General features: G+C 48.0%; 6 protein-coding genes across 6 annotated transcripts; 3 read left to right on the top strand and 3 right to left on the bottom strand.

The window, feature by feature from the left end:
- Positions 1-362: 362 nt before the first annotated feature.
- Positions 363-5,281, top strand: LOC117646698. The gene is made up of 13 exons (XM_034387817.1): positions 363-1,152; positions 1,249-1,386; positions 1,469-1,587; positions 1,669-1,813; positions 1,905-2,034; positions 2,118-2,283; positions 2,355-2,535; positions 2,623-2,740; positions 2,829-3,069; positions 3,161-3,317; positions 3,402-3,533; positions 3,614-3,731; positions 3,834-5,281. The coding sequence occupies exons 1-13, from the start codon at positions 644-646 to the stop codon at positions 4,092-4,094; spliced, it is 2,415 nt and encodes an 804-aa protein (XP_034243708.1). The 5' UTR covers positions 363-643; the 3' UTR covers positions 4,095-5,281.
- Positions 5,282-5,381: 100 nt separating this feature from the next.
- LOC117646702 (sorting nexin-24-like) lies at positions 5,382-6,485 on the bottom strand. Its single transcript, XM_034387822.1, has 3 exons — positions 6,047-6,485; positions 5,785-5,969; positions 5,382-5,705 (listed from the first exon to the last, which is right to left on the bottom strand). The coding sequence occupies exons 1-3, from the start codon at positions 6,194-6,196 to the stop codon at positions 5,549-5,551; spliced, it is 492 nt and encodes a 163-aa protein (XP_034243713.1). The 5' UTR covers positions 6,197-6,485; the 3' UTR covers positions 5,382-5,548.
- A 37-nt stretch (positions 6,486-6,522) lies between these two features.
- Positions 6,523-9,251, top strand: LOC117646699 (aladin-like). Its single transcript, XM_034387818.1, has 10 exons — positions 6,523-6,960; positions 7,046-7,167; positions 7,249-7,396; positions 7,468-7,676; positions 7,755-7,914; positions 8,003-8,172; positions 8,250-8,501; positions 8,584-8,712; positions 8,790-8,874; positions 8,956-9,251. Exons 1-10 carry the CDS (start codon positions 6,835-6,837, stop codon positions 9,139-9,141), a joined length of 1,587 nt encoding a protein of 528 aa, XP_034243709.1. The 5' UTR covers positions 6,523-6,834; the 3' UTR covers positions 9,142-9,251.
- LOC117646700 lies at positions 9,200-11,232 on the bottom strand. The gene is made up of 5 exons (XM_034387819.1): positions 11,084-11,232; positions 10,641-10,910; positions 10,135-10,569; positions 9,853-10,050; positions 9,200-9,684 (listed from the first exon to the last, which is right to left on the bottom strand). The coding sequence occupies exons 2-5, from the start codon at positions 10,908-10,910 to the stop codon at positions 9,259-9,261; spliced, it is 1,329 nt and encodes a 442-aa protein (XP_034243710.1). The 5' UTR covers positions 11,084-11,232; the 3' UTR covers positions 9,200-9,258.
- A 12-nt stretch (positions 11,233-11,244) lies between these two features.
- On the top strand, positions 11,245-15,506 carry LOC117646697 (nucleolar MIF4G domain-containing protein 1 homolog). The gene is made up of 13 exons (XM_034387816.1): positions 11,245-11,397; positions 11,491-11,696; positions 11,768-12,010; positions 12,149-12,909; positions 12,986-13,141; positions 13,230-13,392; positions 13,483-13,604; positions 13,690-13,880; positions 13,996-14,177; positions 14,252-14,469; positions 14,550-14,714; positions 14,809-14,940; positions 15,038-15,506. The coding sequence occupies exons 2-13, from the start codon at positions 11,504-11,506 to the stop codon at positions 15,323-15,325; spliced, it is 2,814 nt and encodes a 937-aa protein (XP_034243707.1). The 5' UTR covers positions 11,245-11,397; positions 11,491-11,503; the 3' UTR covers positions 15,326-15,506.
- A 1-nt stretch (position 15,507) lies between these two features.
- On the bottom strand, positions 15,508-20,151 carry LOC117646701. Its single transcript, XM_034387820.1, has 3 exons — positions 19,985-20,151; positions 17,348-17,671; positions 15,508-17,014 (listed from the first exon to the last, which is right to left on the bottom strand). Exons 1-3 carry the CDS (start codon positions 20,133-20,135, stop codon positions 16,905-16,907), a joined length of 585 nt encoding a protein of 194 aa, XP_034243711.1. The 5' UTR covers positions 20,136-20,151; the 3' UTR covers positions 15,508-16,904.
- Positions 20,152-24,218: the final 4,067 nt, after the last annotated feature.

Below are 24,218 nucleotides of genomic sequence, written 5' to 3'. Positions count from 1 at the left end.
GGGCGTCGAAAGAGTTGCCTACTTACAGCAGTCCAAGCTTACAGGGTCAAGGGTGACTTTGTGGCGGCTTCGGCGCCTTCGGAAAAAAGGGGAAGGGGGGACTACGACACCCCCATCGCCGCACCCGAGTAAACTATATGACCGAAGGTTAACTTCGAAGGAGACACTCGTCGAAAAGAACGGGTAGGCAAGGATAGATGGATGGATAGATGGATGTTACGCCGTCGCTACTCCACGCTCGGGAGACTGTAGAGCGTAGCGCTGAACTTCTCATCCTACATAGTAAAGCAACTCCAATGTGAATGGGTCGAAGTATGCGGCCACTCCCACGAGGCGCGCTGCGTTTGCCGTCCCTCTCGCACCTGCTTCCCGCCCGATGCCCACAACAAGTGCGAGTGAGAGGGCGAGTTGACTTTTGACGCGGCTTGCCTGGAAAACAAGGCGTTGGCGTCATGGCGGTCGGTTCGGGCGGGGTGTTGTGATAGTGCCGTCTTCTTTTCTGGATCCCGCAATGTTTCGTTGCTGAAGTAAAGCGAATCCGGGTGCCCCACAAACCGCCGCAGTTTGCACCGCAAGTTTACTGCATCGGTTTCGGTTCCGCCGAGCGGCCTGCAGTCAGTCGCACGGAGCGACTCCAACCAAGATGGGGTGGCACCTGTTGTTGTACACCTCCTTGGCCATCCTCGCCTTCGGCGTCAACGTTATCCTGTGCCAGTATGAATGGCAGGCCAGGGACCAGTTCGACGAGGTTCGCGCGCAGATGGACCGCGTCACCAAGGACAACTGCCCGATCCAGCACCTGGGCGACCTGTACCTGCCCGAGGACTCCGTCAGCCACATCCCGGACATCAAGGAGATCAACATCAACCCTGTGTTCCCCAACAGAACTGCCTTGCTGCATTTGCACAACATGGCCATGAGCAGAGCCTTCTTCTTCTCGTACATCCTGCAGACAAGGTTCATTCGACCTGCCATCAACGACACTTATGACCCTGGTATGATGTATTACTTCCTGTCGACTGTGGCAGACGTGTCAGCGAATCCCTACATCAACGCTAGTGCCATATACTTTGCTCCGAACACATCGTACACACCCACCTACAGGGGCTTCTTCAATAAAACAATGCCATTTTTTGCTCCAAGATCTTACAGGTCAGTCTTCAAGGAAGTTGCATTTTGTGAACCCTAAAGTATCAAATTGAATGTAACTTTCTGCCTACCCGATTCATCAACTCTTTTCCTTTCCAGGGAGGATGACTTCAACGATCCGATTCATCTTGAGCGCTTGTCTACTCGGAACACATTTACTGTCAGAGATCTAGGAGCTTTCCCTCGTGACAGTCTCAGCCAGGATTACTCATCAGAGTATTACAGAATCAACGAATGGTCAGTGTCCACATTGATTTTTTATTCTTACATCTTCTGATGTCAAACATATTTTTTAACCTCTTATAACATTTGATTTTAGGTATCGAAAGTGGTTACCCGACAATGTAGTTGGGCGCCATGATACTAAAACAACATACCGTGTTTCTATAAGATATGCAAACAATACTAATGAAACCTTCACCTTCCACGGACCTCAAGGTTTGTAATATTTACTCTTTTGACTTGAAATTCACTCAAAACTATCAACTTCACATGGCTATTTTTATTGCATTCTTTCAGGTGCATATGAGGAGCCAGGCCCTGTCAAATGGACTCGACCCTACTTTGATTGTGGTCGTTCAAACAAATGGCTTGTGGCAGCAGTGGTCCCTATCGCTGATTTGTACCCAAGACATACAGGTTTCCGTCACATTGAATACCCCATGTAAGATACATTACAAATCAACTGTTATGAACATTTTCATTTTAGTGTCTGTGTATGCCATAATTAACTTAATTACTTTTTCTTGTCATAGGTATACTGCAGTGTCTGTAATTGAAATGGACTTTGATCGTATAGACATTAATCAGTGTCCGAAAGGACAAGGAAACAATGGTCCAAATTTGTTTGCAGATACCTCTCGATGTAAAAAAGAAACGACAGAAGTGAGTTTATTGAGATGCTAATTGTTGTTTCAGTCTATGATAGTTTTCAAGTTATTAATTTAAACTCATACTTTAATTTTTAGTGTGAACCTATTCATGGTTGGGGCTTTAGAAGAGGAGGATACCAATGTAGGTGTAGACCTGGGTTTAGACTCCCAGGTGTGGTGCGGAGACCATACTTGGGTGAAATATTAGAACGTGCGTCAGCAGAACAATACTACAACAATTTCGAGTGCTCAAGGATTGGCTGTAAGTATTATTGTAAGTTAATTGTTGATGCTTACTACTGGGTTTTCATCTTGACATTTATTGTGTTTTAGGGATTCACAAGATCCCTGTCAAATGGGACAAAGTCCCATTATACATGAAGGAGTATTATTTGGATAAGTTCCCGGAGTACAGAAATGCATCCAAAGGAGCCAGGTCTCTCCACACTGGAAAGGTTAATATTGATGAAGTTCTCAGGTTCATCTTTTCTGTCAATGAAGCGAATTGCAAACAGTGAGTATCTATGACTTTTTTTTGTCTCTGTGGAAATGTTTTGTTGATTCATCAATGTGTTGATGCTCATGTTTTTCTTGTTTGTAGATACCACCCTCAGGATCTTGAACTGCATGGTGATATTGCACATGGTGCTGATGAACAGTTTGAAAATGAGGCCAAGATGGCTTCACGTCTGGCCAATTTCATCAGTGCCTTCCTTCAAGTATGTCATCTGAAATTATAAATCCCTTTCACTGTTGCCGCACAATTATTTTTTTAACTTTTTAAATTTTTAACTTTTTGCTTTGTAGATTTCAGACCCTAAAGAGGTGTTCTCGGGCAAAAGAGTAGCAGACCAACCCCTAACGGAAGATCAAATGTTTGGGGAAACTTTAGCTCTGGTCATGGGTGATACAAAGATTTGGTCTGCTGGAACATATTGGGACCGTAAAAAGTTCACCAACCGAACTCTATTTGCCCCATTCGCTTACAAAGAGCAACTTAATGCTATTGATTATAAACTTGAAGATTTGGCCCGGTTGAACAAGTCAGGTTTGTACTTCTTCACAATTAACCCTGCGGAGTCAGGAAGAGTTCAAAAATTTTCAGCAGAGGATTTTTTATTTTGAATTATTGATTTCAGATGAAGTTTATTTGAACAAACCCTGGTTCAAATTCCTAAAGCAACGCTGGTCAACCAATTTTGATTCTTTAGAGAAATACTACATGAAAATCAAACTGCGCTTCAATGAAACTGGAGAAACTCTGAAGAAATATGAGCATTATCCCAACCATTACAGGTAAGGGTGGGTTACTTACAACTTGGTTTTATTGTGTCTGACATGCCCTCCTTCAAACATTTCTCATTGTCTTATTCATCTTAGGGCTGCCAATCTGAACCATGGTCATTGGACTCCACCCTATTTTGACTGTGAGGGCAAAGTAAAGAAATGGGTCATTACCTATGCTGCTCCATTTTTTGGATGGGACAGCTTGAAAGTGAAGCTTGAATTTAAGTGAGTATGAGTGTCAATACTCTTCAACTGTGTCATCTCTGTTTCTAATGATTCTAATGTAAATTTTAATTTTATTTTAGGGGTGTGGTGGCTGTCACAGTTAATTTACGCCAGCTGGATATAAACCAGTGTCCAGATAAATATTATGTACCCAATGCCTTCAAGGATACTCATAAGTGTCCTAGAAAGTCTTCATACGTAAGTATTTGGAGGGTGGATAATAAGCAGTTAATAATTCCAATAAAAACTAATCAACTGTTCAGATTTTACTAGCAATTTATTTTATGCTCTTTGTTTCAGTGTGTTCCCATCCTTGGCCGTGGCTTTGAGACAGGTGGCTACAAGTGCCAATGTCTTCAGGGTTATGAGTATCCATTTGAAGACGAGATTACATATTATGATGGCCAGCTTGTGGAAGCCGAGTTTTCAAACATTGTTAACGACAAGCCATCTAGGTATGACATGTTCAAATGCCGTGTCGCGGGTGCCTCCAGTGTGCAAAGTAGCTTTGTGGTGCTGTTTAGTTTTGCAGCTGCCCTGCTATACTATTATAGGTGGTAATAGAAGCAAATTTTTTAAAACAGTGATCTCAGACTTGGTTCACCTGAGCATAAATTTCAAGAACAAATATTGTGAAGCTCATTGCAAATAGTTTTCTTAAGTTAAAACTATTTAAAAACAAAAATTAGCTGAATTCTGTACTAGGTGATATATCAATAACACATTCCATGAAGTTTTGGTCCTTGTGCATCAAGATATTAGTGTTTGGTATATTTGATTGATTCTCAACTGAAAGACCAGTATTTTATAATTTTTAAGGGAACATATTCCTTATTTATTGTTTGTGCCTTAAATGATATTGTGTAGGTTTGCGACCTAACTTTAATTGACTGACTGGAACATGGCATGATTGAGTAAACATATTTTGCATACTTGTTGTCTGCAATACTGGTTTGCATGAATTGACTGTCTCATACCAGTTACAAAGTAAGAAACTTTGTCATCATTCCTTGAAACAAATTGACTAAAATTTTATACTTTTTTGATTTTTTTATGTTTGTGATTTGGAACAATGTGCCTTGTTATTCCTGATATTTAAAAGAACCACCCATTGGTGCCTTTTTAAAAAGTTGATGTCCTCCAGCAATTAAATCCCTTAAGATTTTACTCCAAAATAACTTTGATTACAGGAAGTCACTGCCTTCTTTTTGTGATACTGAAGGAAATGTCCATAGGCTTTTGTAGTTTAGAGAGGCCTGTTCTTCCATATGAGTACTTCTTATCAATTCTGTAAATGCACTTTATTAGTTACCTGACACCTGACAAACTTTTTATTAGTAATAATTTCTTTACAAGCTTCTAATTTTGTAAATAGAAGGTTCTGGACACAACTGTGTCACATCTTGAAAAGTAAGAACTCATTGAGGGGAGTGAAGTCAAGCATGAACGGTACTGAAGTTAATTTTCCATCCATTGAATCCGTCCAAAGTGTTTATTGCACAAATTTTTATCTTGTCTCATCTAAGCTAGTTCTTTGTACATTTTTTTACAGAAAAAAACATTATGTAGATGAATCTCTTAACTTATAGTTTATTATTAAGTTGTTGGTTTTAGACAGATCATTTTAGTTATAGGTTTACTGTGTCCATAAACATAAATGAAATCTTTTCTTTTGTCACTAGTGAACTGATGTAACTGTCTTTATATTAATTTTTAATGTCACTTCAATAAACAATTTTAAATGACAATAACTGTGCTTCCTTTCCAGTCTCACATTCATAAAGTTTCAAGTGTAATCAGAAATCGCCAACAGCCCTGTCAGTAATGTACTAAATGAAACAGAAAAAATGCTGTAGCTTCTGCACTTTTATTCATACAAATTATGTTATATCACATTTGGTTCACATGGAATGCAGTGATGAATGTTTGAAAAAAGATAATACCCATGTGATAACAGAAATAAAATTTTGGATTATAGAAATTAAATTTTGCTTAAATAAAGAAATAACAAATTATCAGTGCAGCCGAGGTGTGTCATACAAAGCCATGAGTATGCCATTCACAACGACATCAGGAAGATCAGATTTAGTGTTAGGATGTATGTATGGGTCATTCTTGTACATATAAATAGGTGGGTGATCCAATGGCACCTCACAGCTAGAGCCTTTACAACTGAAAAAGAAATTTAGAAAGATTATAGTGATTTTGTAGATATTGTTTCCCTAAAAACAAAAACCAGTAGGACACTCACGTTTCCAGGGCAGAAAGTTGGGGTAGACCCAAAAAGCTCATGATTTGAGAACGACAGGGTGCAGACTGTAGAAACACGGTGCGAAGGTACATTTCTAAGCCCCGTCGTCTTTGCTCCAGCAAACGAGGTTGAGAACAGCGTACACGCTTCGGTGGGAAGGTAGGTGTTTGGTATAATTTCCTGAGCTGAAATCAATACAAAAAAGCAGTGAACAAAATTTTTCAAATTCAATGGAAACATGTAATGTTCCATTCTCTCTTACTTGTCTGTGTAGGCTGTGAAACTGACTGTAACGCTTCTCAACACAACGATGTCGCCCATTAATGTTAACATCTACAGTGTAGACATAATACGGTTTTTCTGTGGGAACAGAATCCACTAGACGAAAGTTTAAAATGTGCAAATCAGACATTGTATGCTTGAATGTAATCAATCAGTCTTTATAGGAATTATTGAAACACATGACAACAAAGTGACAGGAGTCGCACAGGTTATGATTTTGTTTTGGATTGCAAACTTTTTTGGAGAGGTAACGAGCGTCGAGGTTGGAAAGGAAAAAAGAAAAAACTCCGGGATACTAAGGATAGAGATAATTCTTTATAAAATTATGGGAGAGTCACTCCATAGGGCTTAAATTAAATAGTCAATGTCTTTGTGTTTGACAGCAATCACAGCAGAAAACAAAGAAGCAGAAGGGTAAGGGGGTGGGGGTGGGGGGAGGGGGTTTCAACCTGTAAATAACTCGATTCGGTTAGCCCTTATTCGCAGAACGAATTACCGCGGCAAAATATCAAATGCAAACACAAATTACCACTGTAAACTTTGAGCTCCTTCATATGCCGGTTCGGTCGCAACTTTATGTGTTTGAAATATTCTCTCAGCTCTGCCTTTTCAGTTCGCTGCCAAAGTGAACTCTTTACTCGGGTCCGTGTGCAAAAGTGTGCCGGGGAGTGTTCTGTAGGTTAGACGCACAGTGGATCATACCAACAGTTTGAGAAATCGTGCGTTTGCATCGATTTGAGAAGTTGCCACTTCCCTTGCAGCCTGGCAATGGTTGCTTCGTGCGCGGGCTTCTCCCCGCTACCCCCAGAAGGGTGCGTCAGTGTTTGCGAGATTGATGGCAAAGTTGCCCACAAACCATTCGAAAGTGCCAATCCTGCTGAATTTACAAATACTGTAAGCAGTTTACAGTTGGGAGGTGATTGTCATTCGGTCCTTCTTGGATCTCTCATCGTTTTCTAATCTGTTTCATGTTGTCTAGGTTGTTACCCACCCTGTTATATCACTGTCACACGATGCTGTGCACCTTGCAGCGAGGGAAGATGCACGCCATGTTTTTCTCCATGTGGAAGAGAAACTACTGAAGAGAATAATCTCAACATGGTTCGATTTGTGAAAAAAGTCACTTAGGGTTTTCTGTTGTATTTGGTTTTTATGTAGTAATGTGTTTTTTAATCATTTCAGGTACGAGCAAGGAACTGTCGAAGCACTAGAACTCGCAGCCACACCCAATGACCAATCAGGATATATTCTACAGATGTCTGCAAGAATTGCTCTCAAAGCCATCCATGCTATGTCACTTGTTTTAAATTCTGTGTACCCACATTTTGGTGTAAGTGTACTGACTTAATTTCTACACTGTATTATGTTCTTTGATGACTGAAATTATTTCTCAATTTCCAGGAAAGGGGCCAGCACCTTACTGCTTCTGGAGCCCACTCGCGATCATTGCATCACAACCCTGTAAGGTGCATCGCATGGCACCCTCACATCACTAAAATTGCTGTTGCTGTGTCGGATGATTCAGTAAGAGTGTATACTGCTATGAGCCCTGGTCTTGTCCCAACTCTCCGGAGTAAAGGCCAGCGATCTGTGTCTTGTCTTGCTTGGAGGTGAATTTTTACTTCATTTACTGAATTTCATGGGCTTGAATGCTGGACACTGGCTTTAAATTTGAATAATTGTTTCAGGCCACACTCTGCATCTGAATTAGCTGTTGGTTGTCATGCAGGTGTCTTAGTTTGGCAGGTTGATCCAAAGTCTGTTGTAACTCGCCCATCCATTAGTTGCGCAACAGTTTTGAAACAACCAGGACATTCACCTGTGTCTAGTGTCCAATGGAATTCGACTGTAAGTTTGGAACAACAGGTGTCGGATTTTTTCACCCTTATTCTTCCCAGAATTTGAAAGATATTTACGATCCTTTGTGTTGCTGCAGGGCACTCTTCTTGTGAGTGCTGCCACTGGTGATACATCAATGTATATTTGGGACGTAGATCTTCAAGAGTCCATTCCGCTTCGTCGAGTGGGTGGTGGAGGCATCAGCCTCGTATCATGGTCCCCTGATGTGCACAAACTGCTGGCTGCAACCACTAGTGTTACTTTCAGGTATTATTTGATTTTAGGCCCATCACCTCTGAAAGCATGCAGTCATTAAAATTTTGCTGCCTGTTACATTTTTGCAGAGTCTGGGATTCTAGCAACTGGGTTCCTGAAAGGTGGCGAGTTCTCTCTGGCCATGTGCGCACAGCCTGCTGGTCACCTTGTAGTACAGTCCTGCTTTTCACTACGTCAGAAGAATCTGTGGTCTATGCTCTTCAGTTCAAACCAAACTGCGCTCAACTGGACACCATGTTCTACTCAGACACACCTGTCAGTGAACAAGCAGCTAGGGTAGTCATTAACCTGGCCCAGGAGGAAGTTGGCAATGGAACTCGGTAAGCCTCTTTGGAATGGAAGAAGGGTCTCGTACCAAAGTGCTCTCTAACATTTTTTTCATTTATTTTCACATCAAAAAAGGATTGGTGGTACTGTACTTTCGATGGTTTGGGATCGACTTGGTCGTCATCTAGCATTGATTTTTGAAAATTCACCACTAGTTGCCATCTACAGAACTGATTTGGTTCCGCACCTCCTAATCACACCCAAGTAAGTATGACCAATTACTAGAAGCTAGTTCTTTTCTTTTCTAAATAAATGATTTGTTTTATTTTTCTTATCTTCAGCTGCCTTGTGAAAGGTGCTAGTGGTGAGCAGCCAACCACAATAGCTTTCCAGAACAACTTTGATGTGGGCGCATGCCTGACAATTGTAAGTTGTGTATATCTGTTTTTCTGGCTTGAAGGAACAGCTCATTATAAACTATTGATAAATTTACCTTTTTCTCTGCAGGCTTGGTCATCCGGCCGTATTCAGTACTTCCCTATAGTTTATCAGGAACTAAAAAATCCAAACCAGTCTGTTAGACATAATGCCAGCATGCAGTACCGACCTGACCAATCATTTTTGGAAACCTCAATGGCGCCTGATGCTTCTTCTTTTATGCATAGTTTCCAAGATTCCTTCTTGTCTTATTAATATCCAACCTCTTGAGTAAAGGGATGGATGTAAATTCAAGTAATAAAAATAAACAATCAAACTTTTTAAAAACATTTAATAAAATTGTGCAAATTTTAACAAATTTTTTTTAGGAACTTATGCATACCGATCCCATTCTCCCTTTGGAGTGTAGTAATTACGGTAGTAGTCAATGCCACAGGATTTGTCTGAAACGCAACACTTGTCACAAAGCACTGTGACTCCCGGCAGACTGCGCCTCACAGCTCCAACCTGCTCCTCACAGTCTGCTCTGGTGTGATTAGAGCCCTCACCTCTGACTAACCTGAGCCTCTGGAGCGCGCTCAGACTGCAGTCTGCCAGCAGGACATGGAGATCATCACACTGCATTGGGAAGGTAGGGGGGTGGTAGCTGCGTGTGCCCACTTCCACCTGCAGCTCTGCGAGGGTCTTGGCGTTGTTGCGAAGCAGGGACAGGAGTGCGGGACGCGGCAAGCGCGCGCGCAACCATCGTAGCCCCACACTGTCCTCGGGAAGTGCTGGAAACTGGAAGTGGCTCTCGTCCTGTAGGAGCACGTTGGGTAAGAAAAGTGCACCCGACTGAGGCCTATTGCAGACATCTCAATATCCATTTGATGGGAATTTCACACTCAGATTTTCATGTTTAATCGAAATAACTGGTTGAGGGATGACTCAAACTCAAGTTACTCAATGTCGCTGTATTTAACTTACCCCTATGTTGCTTCTTTCATCCATCCAGATATAGAGGCGTTGCAGCCGAGGGAATTGCAGGTCATGGAAAAGCTCCAGTTCATGAAGTCTGTGGTGGCGAGTAGCCAGCTCCTCCACTGATGGTGCAGCCTTCTCCAACACTTCTTGACAAAAGTCATACCCAAAGTCGTACACATCCATGCCAGTTAACTTGCGGACCTTAGTAAAGGAAGGGAAATTAATGGAGTAATATTGCATAGACCTGATCATATTGGTACTACAGAACACTGCTAGGATACTTACATGCAAGAGGTGTTTTGAGGTGAGAAAGTTCCTTTGTCTGATTTCTGTACTCGACCGGTAATTAGAAAAAAGAGGATGATAGTGGTCCTTTCTCATCAGGTGTATCTCCCTGGGTCCTACCAAGTAGTTTGTGCCATCCTCTGCCAAAAGAACTTCCTGAGGTATGTCCTTGGTGTCGGCATCTTCCTCTAAAGTCTCTTCCTCCTCCTGAACCTCCATTTCGGCCGTTTCTTCCCTCTCCTGGTCCTTGCATCCCAATAATTCTTCCTTCACTTGTTCCTCTGCTTCCGCTGATTCAACCTCGATTTTACTTTCTTGTGCATTTTTAATACTTGTTTCGTCTGCAATTTGAGACTGGTCATTTTGTTTCACAGAGGGTTTAACTCTCATAACTTTTTCTCTTGCAATTCTTAGGTCTTCAGGGTCATAAGATGCCTAAAATAGTTTTGATTATTTCAGATCTTACTGAACAACATTGTAAATATAGTTAACATTTGTTGACTTACTTTTTCTAGACTCCCATTTTGCCAAAGTAAGAGAAGGAAAATCCGCAGAAGAGCAGTGTTGTCGTCCTCTCCATTCAAATGTACAGGTTCAGTCCAATCCTCCACTTTGAATCGACATGTCCCTTTCCCCTCAGCCAATAGTCGTAGAGCCTCCAAATCTCCACTGTTCGTTGAAGCCCTTGCAGCCCCAAACTGAGACACCAAAGCTGAGCCAAGGGAATGCAGTTCTTGCTTCAGTTTCTCTTTGGCTGAGAATCCTGTCTTTGCCATCTGCAAATTGAACAATGACCATGTCACAAAAGATTTCATAAAATCTGAAGTCCTGTTGTGTTTGTGTTGTTGCTGTCAGTTGTGCAACAGTGTGACAGTGCCACCCTTAGGAGTCATGGCAAGTCAAAGAAAAACAGCAACTTACGACGGGCGTGGGCGCTGAAGCTACTTACCTTTACGATTGAGATCAACTTTACTTCAGTGCGTTCTTATTCAACTTTTCAACTTCAACTTTCTTTGACGGGTGCTACAGACGGGTGTGTCTGCAGTCTGCCGACAAGTGTGTACACTGTAGCCAAAAATTTTTCATGCCTACTGATAACACCACAGTTGTGTTTATGAGAAATTTCTACTGCAGCTTCTTTGTGTGTATATTTCTAACCTGAAAACTCGTGGGAGTCTGGGTTGGCACTTGGAGTCTTTAAATCTTTTGTGGAATTAATCAATTTATAACTTTATTTGAGACCTTCTTTTTAAAAAAATTAAGGTACAGTTAATTTTGTTACACAATTTGAAATATAATTTTAACTCAAGCTACCTTAAAAGTACTTAAATCTTAACCACTGAACTCTTCTTTCAGTAAAACCGTCAAGATGGGGAAGTTTAAGAAGGGGCCTCAAAGGAAAGCACCTCCCAAACCGCCCATCCAGAAGACTAGAAAAGAATTACGGAAGGAGCAGAGGAAAGAGAAGAAACTTCGACGAACCATGAGAAATCAGAGGAAGCAACCAGAACCCGAACCCGAAAAGACCAACAGCACTAAGGACATTAAAAACAATCGCAAAGGTGAGTTTAAATTTAACCCTCATTCAAATCAAATTTCTAGTGATGTCTGAATCAAAGTCTTTTTTTCTCAGGTCCGCAACATGCAAAACAATCACAGCCCAAATTAAATAAACTTGGAAATGATGAGAAGTCTCGGCAGAAAAAAATCGAATCACAGATGGGAGCTAATCGTAAAAAGCAGCTTCTCGCAGCTAATGAAGACGAAGACCGTCACATCCGTCATCTAGAGAAGCTTTTGAAGATTAATCAGAGAAGACGTGGTAAAGCCAAGCCAAATGGAATACCAAAGTCTTTCAAAGAGGATGGTCTTGGTTGTATCCTTTCTGACTGAAACATGAAATTATTGAAAGAGTGTTTATTTTATGTCACAATTGTCTTTTGCATTATTTTGTTTCATACATACTATTGTGTTGATGTGTAAGTCTGTAAAATTCTTTAACACAATTTACTAGATTTGCTGGAAGTATGCGACCCAGAGACATTGAAGGATAGCGCCAGAGTAGATCAAGTTCTGCAGGACTCAGGCTCTGAGTTTGAAGAGGACTTTGCCATAGTTAAGGGAAAAGAAAAAGAGAAAGCCCCAAAGGGGAAAAGCAAAGACAGAAAACCGCAAAGTTCTGCCATAGTAAGTGATGAAGATGATTCAGGAAGTGATTTTGGACTAGGAGTAGATGATGGCTCTGATGACGGCGCTTCTGAAGATGAGAACATGTCAGAGAATGGAGACATACTTGATGATATGTCAGGTGATGATATGTCAGATGCTGCCGACATGTCAGATGATGGTGACATGTTGGATGATGGAAGTGAGAGTGATGCCAGTGAGATTGCACCCACTTCAAAGGCTGCTAAGCAATCTAAAGCTGCCTCTCAGTCCAAGAAAAAAAGTGTTTCATGGAGTGAGGATGTGCAGCAGAATCCAGAGAGCAGCAAGAAAGGAAAAGACAGCAACTCATCCATTGCTAATAAGAAGAAGAGAGAAGATAGTTACGAAAACAAAGAGGATGAGGAAGAGGAGGATTGGGATGGTGATGATGGTGGTGGTGATGGTGGCGAAGACAATGAGGATTTTGACTCTGATGAATCAATGTGTGAGGATGATGATGATCAGGATGATGTTAAAAGAAATAAAAGTGAATCAAGGAAAAATCCAGATGGTACTTGGGAGGACATCTATGGGCGAACAAGAGACAAAGGTGGCAATGTCATTGATGTAAGTACCATTGCTCCTTATCATTTCTTGTTTGGAACACCAAAATTAAACCTACAGTATCTTCTGAATTTTTAAGGCAACCCCTGGAAAATACATTCCTCCTGCCTTAAGGGCAAAGATGCAAGGGAACGAGGATGAAAAGAGGAAGGAAATCCTTTCCAGACTTCGAAGGCAAATGAAGGGTCTTCTCAACAGATTGGCTGAAAATAATATGACAAGCATCTGTAATCAGGTAAATAACACTGTCTATTCTACTTGTAATTATTTTATGTTCATGTTTTTCCTTCTAATTTAACATACTGTATTTTATTTTTTGTCAGATGGATGAGCTGTACATGAAAAATAGTCGAAATGACATGAATGAAACTCTCTTGACCCTTTACATGGAAGCACTTGTTTCCACTGTTCTCACCCCGGAGCGGTTAGTCATGGAACACATGCTTCTTATAGCTGTTCTCCATGCAAATGTCGGCTCTGAAGTTGGTTAGACAGTTTCTATCCTTTCTAAATTTTCATCTGATAATAATCCAATTTTATTTTCAAGTAATTAATTTTGTCTGTTTCTTTTATTAGGAGCACATTTCCTTCAGAGTTTAATGAATAAATTTGATGAAATGCTTGGCATTTCATCAGAAGTGGAGAACAAAGAATTAGACAATGTGATATTAATTTTGTCACACTTGTATAACTTTAAAGTGAGTGGCCTGTGCCTCAGATATTTTAAGATAAGAATCTTCCTTTTGTGCTCTCTGCTAATCTGTTTTTGTGCTTCTCTGTTAGATATTTAGTGCATCTCTAATGTATGAAGTTATGGACAGGATAGCTGAAGTTCTAGACGAAAAAAGAATTGAATTGTTGCTTGTAGTTCTTCGCAGTGTAGGATTTTCATTGCGTAAGGACGACCCTCTTGCTTTGAAAAATCTGATCCTTAAGGTTCAGGAAAAAGCATCAAGTAGTTCAGCTGCTTCCAGGTATTACTTTTTTCAGTAAATCAATTTATGGACCCTGCATTATAAATTTTTGGCTAACCTTGTCAACTTTGTTCCACCTCCCTCATGTTTTTCTCTTGTTTCATCTGTTTACTAGCGCCAGCAGTCGAGTCAGATTTATGTTGGATATTTTAATGGCTATAAAAAATAACAATGTATCAAAAATTCCAAGCTACAGCCCAGAGCACATAGAACATCTTAAAAAACTTATGCGAACTCTGATTAGACGAGGCAATTATGTTGCTGAGCTGAAGATTACCCTTGAAGACCTGCTGAAAGGTAACATTTTACTTCCGCAGTTTTGATTTTATTATGCTGATTATTATCATTATATGTTCATATTTCTATTACAGCTGATGAACGAGGACGATGGTGGATTGTGGGCTCAGCATGGACTGGCCATTTACCTGGAGAAAATCCAGAATCCAACCAAAACTCTTTATCTGAAGACACCACTAAATCCGTAAAATCCTCTGATAAATACAGTGCACAGCTTTTGGAATTGGTGAGAAAGCAGCGAATGAACACAGGAGTCCGCAAAGATATATTCTGTATCCTTATGTCTGCAGAAGTAAGTCTCTCTCCTTGTATCCAATATTAGTCCGAGCAGGATAATAGTCAGATTAAGGAAGCTTTTCTTTGTGTTTTCAGGACTATTTGGATGCATTTGAGAAGCTTCTTCATCTCAACCTGAAAAATCAACAACGACAAGAAATAGTTGCTGTACTGTTTGATTGCTGTCTTCAAGAAAAATCGTTCAATCCTTACTATGCGCACTTGTCCCAAAAGTTCTGTGAATTTGACCGGCAGTATCAGGTAAAACCAATGCCTATTGGTTAATCAATAACAAATATTGGTACTTCTGGCACTTCCATCCCATGTAAACTACATAGTCTCATTTTTTCTTTAGATGAAATTTCAATATTGCCTGTGGGACAAGCTTAAAGAACTTGATAAGTTCCAGAAGTCACAGATGATAAATTTGGCCAAGCTGCTGGCACACCTATTCCTTGAAAAAGGCCTTCCTATTTCAGCACTTAAGGTAAAAGATCTTGTGTTGCAAACTTAGCATTATGATGTATATTCAATCCTGGGAATGTTAACTTTAAATCTTGTTTTTTTTGGGGGGTTTTTTAAAGGTGATGAGTTTTGCTGAAATGGACAAGGCATGTATTCGCTTAGTTCGACAGATACTGCTTACAATTCTGCTCTCTGAAGATGTTCCTAAATGTGAAGAAGTTTTCAGAAGGGTAGCACCATCTGCTCAACTCCACCTCTTCCGGGAAGGGCTCCGTCTTTTCATAAATCATTTTGTAGTACGTAAAGGTAGCAAGTCCCTCCCTGAGCAAGAATTTCAAATTCTTCAGGAACGAGCAAAAGTAGCGGAGAAATTACTGTCATCTACATCTTCTAAGGTAGCGTTTTGAAGTATCGTTTTGACATTGACACATCCACACAATCGCCATTAGAAAAAAATAAATTTTTTTCAATAGAAATTGTTGTTGACGGTTCAAGACCAATATGTTAAGTGTAATCTCAGTGGTATGGCGTGACAGTGTAAATACCCATGTGAAGAGAGGAAGGTAAAAGTAGTATTTTCAAACAAAACTGAACTAGAATATTTATTTCTTCATTCTCACACACAGAACACACCTGTCAGATCCTACTCATTAATATGTACACAATCACAGAAATGATAAATAATACTGTTCAGTCCTAACACATTTACACAAATTTACAGACAACTTTCCTTTTGTATCAATCTTTAAGAGGAATCACACACATCAATAACACAATAATATAATTTTTTTCTCACATTCATTGCACCTTTTATTTTCTTTAAACTTATCTCACATATTTATGTTTTTAGACCTAAAATTTTCTCCAAAATGGGTGTTTTTTTTTGTTTTTTTTTTTACACTTTTGGTGGAATTAATCAAAGGCAATTAAAGGCCTGTTGGCTTCCTCTTTGCAATGGAGTTTCCTCACAGTGTAGTCCCTTGCAAAACGACGACGCGGACGCGCTGCTTCGAGGCCTGCTCGGAAGCGTTCGTGCATAGCGACTTTACTGTCCGAGCTACGTTGGGAGAAAAAAAAGGGGGGGACTTTGAATACCAGACGACATGCACTTCTGGATCAGAGAGACCACTGGAAACGTGCGCTGCGGGAAGGGATGGAGAGGAGGCAGACTGGTGAGATGCCGGGGATGCGCGAGTGCCAGCAGCCAGTGGCGTAGTCGAGGGGGCGTCAACTTTTTTGCCTACTTACTGGCGGAAAGAAATGCGAATGGCCTCACACCGGGCGATGGTTGGGGGTGAGGGGCTAACCCCGTTGCAACGCCACTGCTTCGCCAGGCACGGTCTCGGCGCCGCTCCCTGGCGCGATGAACTGCGATGAACACGGCGACACGGTACTCCAGTTTCCAGGCGCTTCGCCCATTGTTGCCCCGCTGGAAGCGCCCGAATCTCGTATCGAAGGGAAGCCAGGCGGCCCAATGAAATGCACGAGCTTCAAATATCACGAAAGACACTTTTTTTTATTTCTCTATTCTCCATTTTAGACGGGAGCCAGTCTGGGGCCGCTGGGGGCGCCAGGGGGCGGGCTGCATTGTCGTGCCCCGGACTGTGCTTCCGGTGAAACCCAGGACGACGTCCGGGAGTCGAGGACGTCGAGAAGCCCCCGGCCGTCGACCCGGCCAACCCAGCCAAGCCAACCCAAGGCAGCAGCGCAGCCAGCTTGCGGTCGCAAGGGGGAAAAGGAAGGGGAGGGCTCCTCTCCACCACCGATGCATACGCCGCGCCGCTGTCCCAGAGGACCGACCCTCCAGGAGTCTTTGAGTCCACCGCACTGCTGCGTCTCCGCGTCGCCCTGCCGCTCCTGCGTCCCAGGGCGTCGAAGCCACCTGGGTGCACCTGGGCAGGGCACTGTAAGGCAGGGCACGGCACTGTAGGGCCGGGCCGCAGTCCCCAGACGGGGCCACGGCGGCATGGCGCAGCATGGAGCAGCCTACAGCAGCAGCAGCGGCGCGGCCAGGAGCGCGGCCCACAGCGGGACGAGCGGCCCCTGGGGCACGATGCGGCCCCCGCTGCCCCGCTGCATGGCTGCGGGGGCTTCGTCTGCAACACCGAGCAACACGCAGCGCGCGCAGTGCATCAGACAGATGAACACGCGGACGAACAGTGGGCCGGAAGACCGGTGGAGGCAGCCAAAATTCTAGACGCGTTTTTGGCTCCAGAGTCCAGGACTCGAAGCGAACGTATGACCCCTCCGATGGATTCCTCGTTCGGAGAGCAATCGATTGGTGGGGTCACACATTCGGTTCGAGTCTCGCTTAGGGACTGTGGAGCTCAAAACGCGTCTTTGGCCACCTCCACCGGTCTTCTGGCCCACTGTGGGACGGAACAGCAGCAGACGGGAGGGGCAGGCAGGCTGAGGAAGGGCAGACGTACCGTTGATGACGTGCACCTGGATGCTGGCGGGCCTGGCGTTGGCGGGCACGCACGTGTAGTTGCCGGCGTGGCGCTGCGCGGCGCGGTCGAGCCGCAGCACCGAGTAGGCGCCCTGGCCCGCGCCCACGCCCGCCACCTCCTCCACGCCCTCGCCCGTCACCACCGAGAAGCCGTCGTGCGCGTCGTAGTTGACCATGCTGGTGCCGCGGTACCAGAACAGGAAGGCGGGCGTCTCGGTGGAGCCCTGCAGCCGGCACACCAGTCGCAGCGACGAGCCCGCCTTGATGTGCAGGTCCGGCGCGCCCACCACCTCGGCGCGCGCCTCTGCAACAGGGAACAGCTTAGTCAGTTCCGAGAACCACACTCAGACAACGCAGCAACTGCCTCCGCCATGCAGTCACGCAGTGGGCCAGAGGACCGGCGGAGGCGGCCAAAACTCTAGACGCGTTTTGAGCTCCAGAGTCGCTTAGAAGGACTCGAGCGAAACGTGTGACCCCACCAATGGGTTGCTCTCCCAACAAGGAATCCATCGGTGGGGTCACACGTTCAGTCCGAGTCCCACTTAGCGACTCTGGAGTTTTGGCCGCCTTCGCCGGTCTCTGCTTCCAAGCCGCCAAGAAAATAAAGGCATCTTCGTAGATTTTAAAATGCTTTCGTAGAATTATCGCAGTGTGACAGGGATGCGCAGAGCTAGGCATAGCTACGCAGGGGGGCCGGCCCGGCCCCGCAGACACAAAGCGCAGAGCACGCAGCAACCGCTGCGGCCGGGGCCGGATGGAGCGGGGCGGGCGGAAGCCCTCGCCCGGAAAACGCACTTTACACCGAATGAACCGTGCGTTTGGCATCGGGGCTCTCTCTCTCTCTCTCTCTCTCTCTCTCTCTCTCTCTCCGAGCGGGGAGCCCCTGCGAGCGAGAGGGCGGGCCGTGCCGCGGCGCACGGCAGCGCGGCGGGCTTGCCTACCCCGCGGCCGGCGGGCGCTACAGGCCCACATTGCAAAAACCCTCCCATCGGCTTCGGGCCGCGCTCGGCCAGCCAGCAGCCGCAGACTGATTCCGATGGTCTTTTTCGTCGCTCTGTCTCCCTCGCACTCACGGGGCGGTCCCATTTAGGTGCGAGAGAGACGGGGCACCGAGCCCAGCGGAGAGCGCATCTCGACGCGATCGGGCTTTTCTTTTCCTTACTTTATTTCCGGCCTTGTTTCTGTCGCCGGGGCTTCCGCGTCGCCACGGCGCGGCAAGGAGTGGCACGGCACGGCGCGGCACGGACCGCAGAGACGCTGCCGCCGCTGCTGCCGCCAGCCGGGCTAACGAGTCAGTCTCAGTGTCCGCGATGTCCGCGGTGCCGGCGACGCGATCCCTCTCCTCGCCGCGCTTTGGCGCCTCGCCGCGCCTCGCCGCCCTTCCATCCGCTTCCCCTCAGGCTGATTCCGAGAGTCGTTCGCGTCGCTCCGTCTCTCTCGCACCCGCACGGTTCACCCCGCGAGTGCGACGGAGCGACGACTCTCAGCCTCCCGTTTCGCTTTTTCATCGCACGCCGCCCGTTCCGGCTCCATCTCATCTCGCCAGGCTCTGCCGCCCCCCGCCCCCCCCCCCCCCCCCTTCGCGGCCCTAATCCCGCTGCACTGGCCCAACAACAAAAGCGGATAACGCGGAGCGATAATCTGATCACCTTGCGCGCGCCTCCCTCGTCAGCGGCGATCAAATGCCATCCGTCGTGCCCCCCCCCCCCCCCGCCTCCGCCTCCTTTCACAAGTAGTTTCGTCGAGTGCTCCGGAGGGCAGGCCCGGCCAGGCCGAGCCCGGCCAAGCCTCCGGCCGGCCGCTCGTCCGAAAGGACGCGAGCTGGCCGCCTCTGGCGCTGGAACGGGCTGGATCGGGCTGGAGCCCCTCGAAGCTCTGGAGCGGCTCGCTCTGGGAGTGCGAGAGAGGGAGAGAGAGAGAGAGAGAGAGAGAGAGAGAGAGAGAGAGAGAGAGAGCCGTGGCCTTCGAGCGCGCTGCTCCACTACCCCGCTGCTCTCTTCGAGCTTCGAGCGCAGTCCAGTCGGCAGCGCAACTCGAACCGGGACGAGTGCCGGTGTAATGGGGCAATGGCGAAGGCCGGCAGCGGTCTCTCTCGCTCCCACTCAAGGGGCGGCCCGCGTGGGCGGGAGGGAGAGAGAGAGAGAGAGAGAGAGAGAGAGAGAGAGAGAGAGAGAGAGAGAGAGAGAGAGAGAGAGAGAGAGATGAGAAGCCGACCGCCCCGCACGGAATCAGCCTGCCGCTGCAGCGGTACGGCAGACTCCAGGTGGAGGACGGAGGGGGGGGGGGGGCACCGGACCGACTCCACTCGAATCATAGAGCGTGCAGAGCACATCATCGTCATCGCCCACGGACCGACGGACCAAGGAGCGAAAAGTGGTGGCAACACTGATAAAAACAAAGCGGTTGTTATTGGTCGGCAGCACTGGGACGCGCGCCAAGTAATTGGCTTTCCAGAGCAGACCTCTGGAACCCCCGCCTCTCTGTCTGTCTGTCTGTCTGTCTGTCTGTCTGTCTGTCTCTCTCTCTCACACACACGCGCACACTGACACGAGCGCGTTCTCTGGGCGTTTGGATTTGCGCGGATTTTTTTTCTCTCACTCTTTCTCTTTGTACTTACCAATGACCTTGAGGGTGAGGAACACGCTGACGGGCGGGTGCGATGTTATCTGGCACTCGTAGAGCCCGGCGTCGGCCTCCGTGGCCTGCCGAATCTGCAGATTCCAGGCCTGGAACGGAACGAAAAATAAAAGTAAATAATAGAACAACATCAACAATGATATAAAATGAAATGGTTCTCATCCCCTCCTGCGTCCGCAAGTGCGACCGGCACGCGAATCCCGCATCCCGCACTGATAAAAATAATGCGCGCTATGGCGATTGCGGTTCGAGAGCGCCGCTGCTGCGTGACAAGCGGAGCGATAGCGACGCCGGTTGGCCGAGTGAGGAATCGCGCCGCGCCGCCCCGCAGGCCGAGTGTCTCTGTCTCTCTCGCACTCGCGGGGCGTCCGGCAGGGGTGCGAGAGAGACGGAGACTCCCGGAATCGGTCTGCAGGCGATGTCCCTTCCGCGTCATTGCTGTCTCCATTCCGTCGCGTCGGCGTATCACTCGGGGGAGGGGGGGGGGGGGCGTGACGGACGGAGCACCGTGCCGCTAAATGGTGGTGGGACGTCGCCTCGCGCCTTCGGATTCGGATTCGGATTGGCGGCGAAGGGGCCGCGGCGCCGGATTCAGATTGGGCAGTGGACGCAGCGCGACCTTGACCCGGGGGTGCGTAGCGATGCCAGGCCGGCAGGACGGGGCAGGAGGTGGCCGCGTGGCGGCGTGGCGCGCGGTCCGGCGGGCTGCTGGGCGCTGGGCGGCGCTGGGGCTGGCCAAGACCGCCGCGCTCGCCCCCACCCGCACCGCGTATACAGCCCGCACCGCGCAGCCTACGCCCCGCCACCCCTTTGGCATTCCGCGCCGCGACGCGCCGGCCGGGGGAGTGGGGGGCACCTACTCATGAATATATTGAGGGAGCAAATGGACCGGAAGTGGCGGCAGCGGGGCCGCGGTCCTCACACAGGCCGGGCCGGCCCCTTTAACTTGATGCGATACGGGCCGGCCCCGGGGCGCGGCGGGGCGCGGCGGGGCGCGGCGGGGCGCGGCGGGGCGCGGCGGGGCGCGGCGGGGCGCGGCGGGGCGCGGCGGGGCGCGGCGGGGCGCGGCGGCCTGTTTGACCTTTCTCCCCTCGAGGAGCGTTGCCGCGCTGCCGCCGCCTGAGAGGCCGGCCCGGCTCCGGACTCCGCCCCGCCCCGCCCCGCCCCGCCCCGCCCCGCCCCGCCCCGCCCCGCCCCGCCCCGCCCCGCCACTTCCCGCGCCGAGACAGACTTTGCAGTGAGCACACTCTCAAAAATTAAAATGAGAGGAGTGGGCGGCACTGGCACTGCTAAACCGGGCGGCGTGACTCGGGGCAGGAAGGACTGCACAGGCGCAGGGTTCCATGGGTCAAGGGTGGGGGTACGCAGCGCTGCGGCGGATAGTGGTTGCAACTGGAGACTCGCTCCGAGAGGTCTCTGGATGGATGAGGTGTAGCGCGTCTGGCCCACACGCTGCAGGCGCGGGTTCGAATCCCGCATGCATTTTATTTTTTTGTTGCTTCAGGCGGTATCTGCCGCAATTAGCGTAAGATCTGTCGCAAATAGAGTAAGATCTGTCCCGAATAGAGTAAGATCCGTCGCGAGTAGCGTAAGATCTGTCGCGAATAGAGGAAGATCTGTCGTGAGTTAGAGAAAGATCTTTCGCGAGCCCGTTAGGTTCGCGAGTTAGAGAAAAATCTGTCACGAGTTAGAGAAAGATTCTGTCGCGAGTTAGAGAAAGATCTGTCGCGAGCCCGTTAGGTTAGGTTAGGATGGGTTGGACATAGCAGGCTCTCTAAGTTGGACCCTGCGCCTGTGCAGTCCTTCCTGCCCGGAGTCGCGTCGCTAAACCGGGCTCCTTTCAATGGCCGGCACTCATTGTCGCGTGTTCGCCATTCGCACGATCGTGCCTTTGTGCTTCTCTCTCGCACTCCCGGGGCCCGGGGCCGTTGCACAGAGCGACGACCAGTCGAGCGGCGAATCAGTGGGGCGAAACACATTGCTCGCTTTCGAGGCGTACTCAGCCCGGTATGATCGGCTCGTGTGTGACAGCAGCGCGTCGCGCCTCGCTGCTCTCGCACGCGTTTTTTAAGTATTTTTTTTTGTCTGCTTTAAATACACCCTTCACAACAGCCATCAGCAGCGCCACGCGTGATCCAGCTCTCTCTCTCTGTCTCTGTCTCTGTCTCTCTCTCTCTCTCTCTCTCTCTCTCTCTCTCTCTCTCTCTCTCTCTCACGTCAAACTATCTGACAAAGCGACGACGACGTCCCCTCACCCACACCCCCGCAGTATTTTGCCGTCCGTTAAATGGACTGGGGCAGAGGGGGGGGGGCGCGTTGACAACGCAGGGCCAATGATTGCATTCAGGCGCAGCGCGCAGGGGGGCAGCCCGGGGCAGCCCGTCGAAGCTGCACAAGAAAAGCGGCATCGTCCGTCCGCCGTCCGGCGCAGGCTCATTCTGTCTCTCTCGCACCGCCGCGGGGCGCCCCACGAGTGCGAGAGAGACGGAGCGCGGAATCAGCCTGCAGGGCACAGTGGGCTAGAAGACCGGTGGAGGCGGCCAAAACTCCAGACGCGTTTTGAGCTCCACAGTCGCTAAACAGGCCTCGAACCGAACGTGTGACCCCACCAATGGATTGCTCTCCGAACGAGGAATCCATTGGTGGGGTCACACGTTCGGTTCGAGGCCTGTTTAGCGACTCTGGAGCTCAAAACGCGTCTAGAGTTTTGGCCGCCTCCACCGGTCTTCTGGCCCACTGTGCAGGGCCGTCCGAACTAAATTCACAGCAGCTGTACTCTCAGCGCAGCGGCGAGGGGGGAAGGAGGGGGAGAATATATTGAACTGCCGCGCGCTCGCCTGCAGACTGATTCCGAAAGAGTCGTTTGTCTCGTCGCGTCGTCTCTCTCGCACCCACGCGGGACGCCCCGTGGGTGCGAGAGAGACGGAGCGAGCCCGCCGGGAGTCGGCCTGCGGGCCGGGATGCGACTGTCGTCCGCTGAGTGCCTCGCGAGGCGCCAGACGAATTATGAAGGTCGTTAATTGTTATCTGATTGGGGAATCACGGCCACGCCCCTCTGCTGCCCCCCCCCCCCCCCCCCCCGCGCCTCTTAAGTGTGGAGTCGTGTCGCCCGACGTGACGTGGCGTGGCTGCAAACTTGCCCCCTGGCCGCCCTGCCCCGCCCTGTTGTAGAGTCATGCCGCTCTGTCTCTCTCGCACCCATACGGGACGCGCCACCGAGTGCGAGAGAGACAGAGCGACGGAAAGGACTCTCGGAGTCTGCTGGCCCAGCGACGTACACGGTGTAAAAACGGTTCCTGGTTTTCCCAGGAACCCACTGGAAATCGCTTATGTCTTCGCCATAGGGCTCCTGGGAAAACCAGATACCGTTTTTACCGTGTACACACGGCCGCGACGCAGGGACAGGACGCGTTGCACTTGTGTGGAGAACACTCAAGGACCCAGCGACCGGGGCCGTCGCTCCAAAAACGTTTCCCTCACTTAAAAAGAAAATCTCTCTTCCAGCTTTAGCCGCCACAAAGCGGCCATCACAGCGCTACACCTTGGCGAAAAAAAAAAAGCGCTTCAAGTTTAATTTGTGTTTATTTTCGGGAGAAAGTGTAAAATGTGTATAAAGAGGGGAGCTTTTGAGGCCTCGCAAGTGCTTTTTCATTTATGCAGCGAGGACCGGACGCGGCGGCCGCCTCCCTGACGACCCAAAGCAGCCGCTTGACGCTTCGAGAGAAACTTTTGCCGTTTACTTATTTACTCCATCGCCCTCCTCCGTCTCTGTCTTTATTTCTTTCCGCCGTCCGGGTCGGAACGGTCGGGACGGTCCGCGTGCCGCGCCGCGACGCGACGCGCGTGTCACGGTTGAGGAACGGTCGGGAAATTCGGGACTGATTTCGTCTTACTTGGACGGTCTGATCGTGACGGTCATAACTGGTACGAATATTAAGACCAACGGTCTGGAACAGTCGGGACCCGTTGTCTGAAATTGAATTTAGACTAGCAAGTCTGAATATTTAGAGCGATGGCTATCAAGGTTTTGTACATTGTCCGTCCGAAAACTAATTTCATACTTGTGAAATCGGAAAACGCGTGAAAAAAACCCGTCGTCCCCTTGTACTTTTTCGATTGTTCCCAGAACTTTTACATACTACTGTTGATTTCAAATAATATTTACGTTTAGGTCGTAAAAGCAAGAGAATGTTTCAGAGCTCCGGAATGGATAC

The sequence above is a fragment of the Thrips palmi genome, unplaced genomic scaffold (genome assembly GCF_012932325.1).
Source record: "Thrips palmi isolate BJ-2018 unplaced genomic scaffold, TpBJ-2018v1 HiC_scaffold_2, whole genome shotgun sequence".
In the NCBI taxonomy this organism is placed as follows: Eukaryota; Metazoa; Arthropoda; class Insecta; order Thysanoptera; family Thripidae; genus Thrips; species Thrips palmi.
This window is presented reverse-complemented; position numbering and strand designations above follow the sequence as displayed.

Bases quoted from the DNA above. Each gene is read 5' to 3' on its own strand.
- LOC117646702 (XM_034387822.1), bottom strand. From the start codon at position 6,196: ATGTCTGATTTGCACATTTTAAACTTTCGTCTAGTGGATTCTGTTCCC. The intron at 5,970-6,046 runs GTAAGAGAGAAT...TATTGATTTCAG, and splicing joins TTCACAGCCTACACAGACAA to CTCAGGAAATTATACCAAAC. The intron at 5,706-5,784 runs GTGAGTGTCCTA...TTTCTTTTTCAG, and splicing joins CAACTTTCTGCCCTGGAAAC to TTGTAAAGGCTCTAGCTGTG.
- LOC117646699 (XM_034387818.1), top strand. From the start codon at position 6,835: ATGGTTGCTTCGTGCGCGGGCTTCTCCCCGCTACCCCCAGAAGGGTGC. The intron at 8,173-8,249 runs GTATTATTTGAT...ACATTTTTGCAG, and splicing joins ACCACTAGTGTTACTTTCAG to AGTCTGGGATTCTAGCAACT. The intron at 8,502-8,583 runs GTAAGCCTCTTT...ACATCAAAAAAG, and splicing joins GAAGTTGGCAATGGAACTCG to GATTGGTGGTACTGTACTTT.
- LOC117646701 (XM_034387820.1), bottom strand. From the start codon at position 20,135: ATGTTGTTCTATTATTTACTTTTATTTTTCGTTCCGTTCCAGGCCTGG. The intron at 17,672-19,984 runs GTAAGTACAAAG...TCCCTGTTGCAG, and splicing joins CCTCACCCTCAAGGTCATTG to AGGCGCGCGCCGAGGTGGTG. The intron at 17,015-17,347 runs GTACGTCTGCCC...TCGGTGTTGCAG, and splicing joins CCAGGTGCACGTCATCAACG to ACGAAGCCCCCGCAGCCATG.
- LOC117646698 (XM_034387817.1), top strand. From the start codon at position 644: ATGGGGTGGCACCTGTTGTTGTACACCTCCTTGGCCATCCTCGCCTTC. The intron at 1,387-1,468 runs GTCAGTGTCCAC...ATTTGATTTTAG, and splicing joins TATTACAGAATCAACGAATG to GTATCGAAAGTGGTTACCCG. The intron at 1,588-1,668 runs GTTTGTAATATT...GCATTCTTTCAG, and splicing joins CACCTTCCACGGACCTCAAG to GTGCATATGAGGAGCCAGGC.
- LOC117646697 (XM_034387816.1), top strand. From the start codon at position 11,504: ATGGGGAAGTTTAAGAAGGGGCCTCAAAGGAAAGCACCTCCCAAACCG. The intron at 13,605-13,689 runs GTGAGTGGCCTG...CTTCTCTGTTAG, and splicing joins CACACTTGTATAACTTTAAA to ATATTTAGTGCATCTCTAAT. The intron at 14,715-14,808 runs GTAAAACCAATG...TTTTTTCTTTAG, and splicing joins AATTTGACCGGCAGTATCAG to ATGAAATTTCAATATTGCCT.
- LOC117646700 (XM_034387819.1), bottom strand. From the start codon at position 10,910: ATGGCAAAGACAGGATTCTCAGCCAAAGAGAAACTGAAGCAAGAACTG. The intron at 10,570-10,640 runs GTAAGTCAACAA...AAACTATTTTAG, and splicing joins AAAATGGGAGTCTAGAAAAA to GCATCTTATGACCCTGAAGA. The intron at 10,051-10,134 runs GTAAGTATCCTA...TCCTTTACTAAG, and splicing joins CCTCAAAACACCTCTTGCAT to GTCCGCAAGTTAACTGGCAT.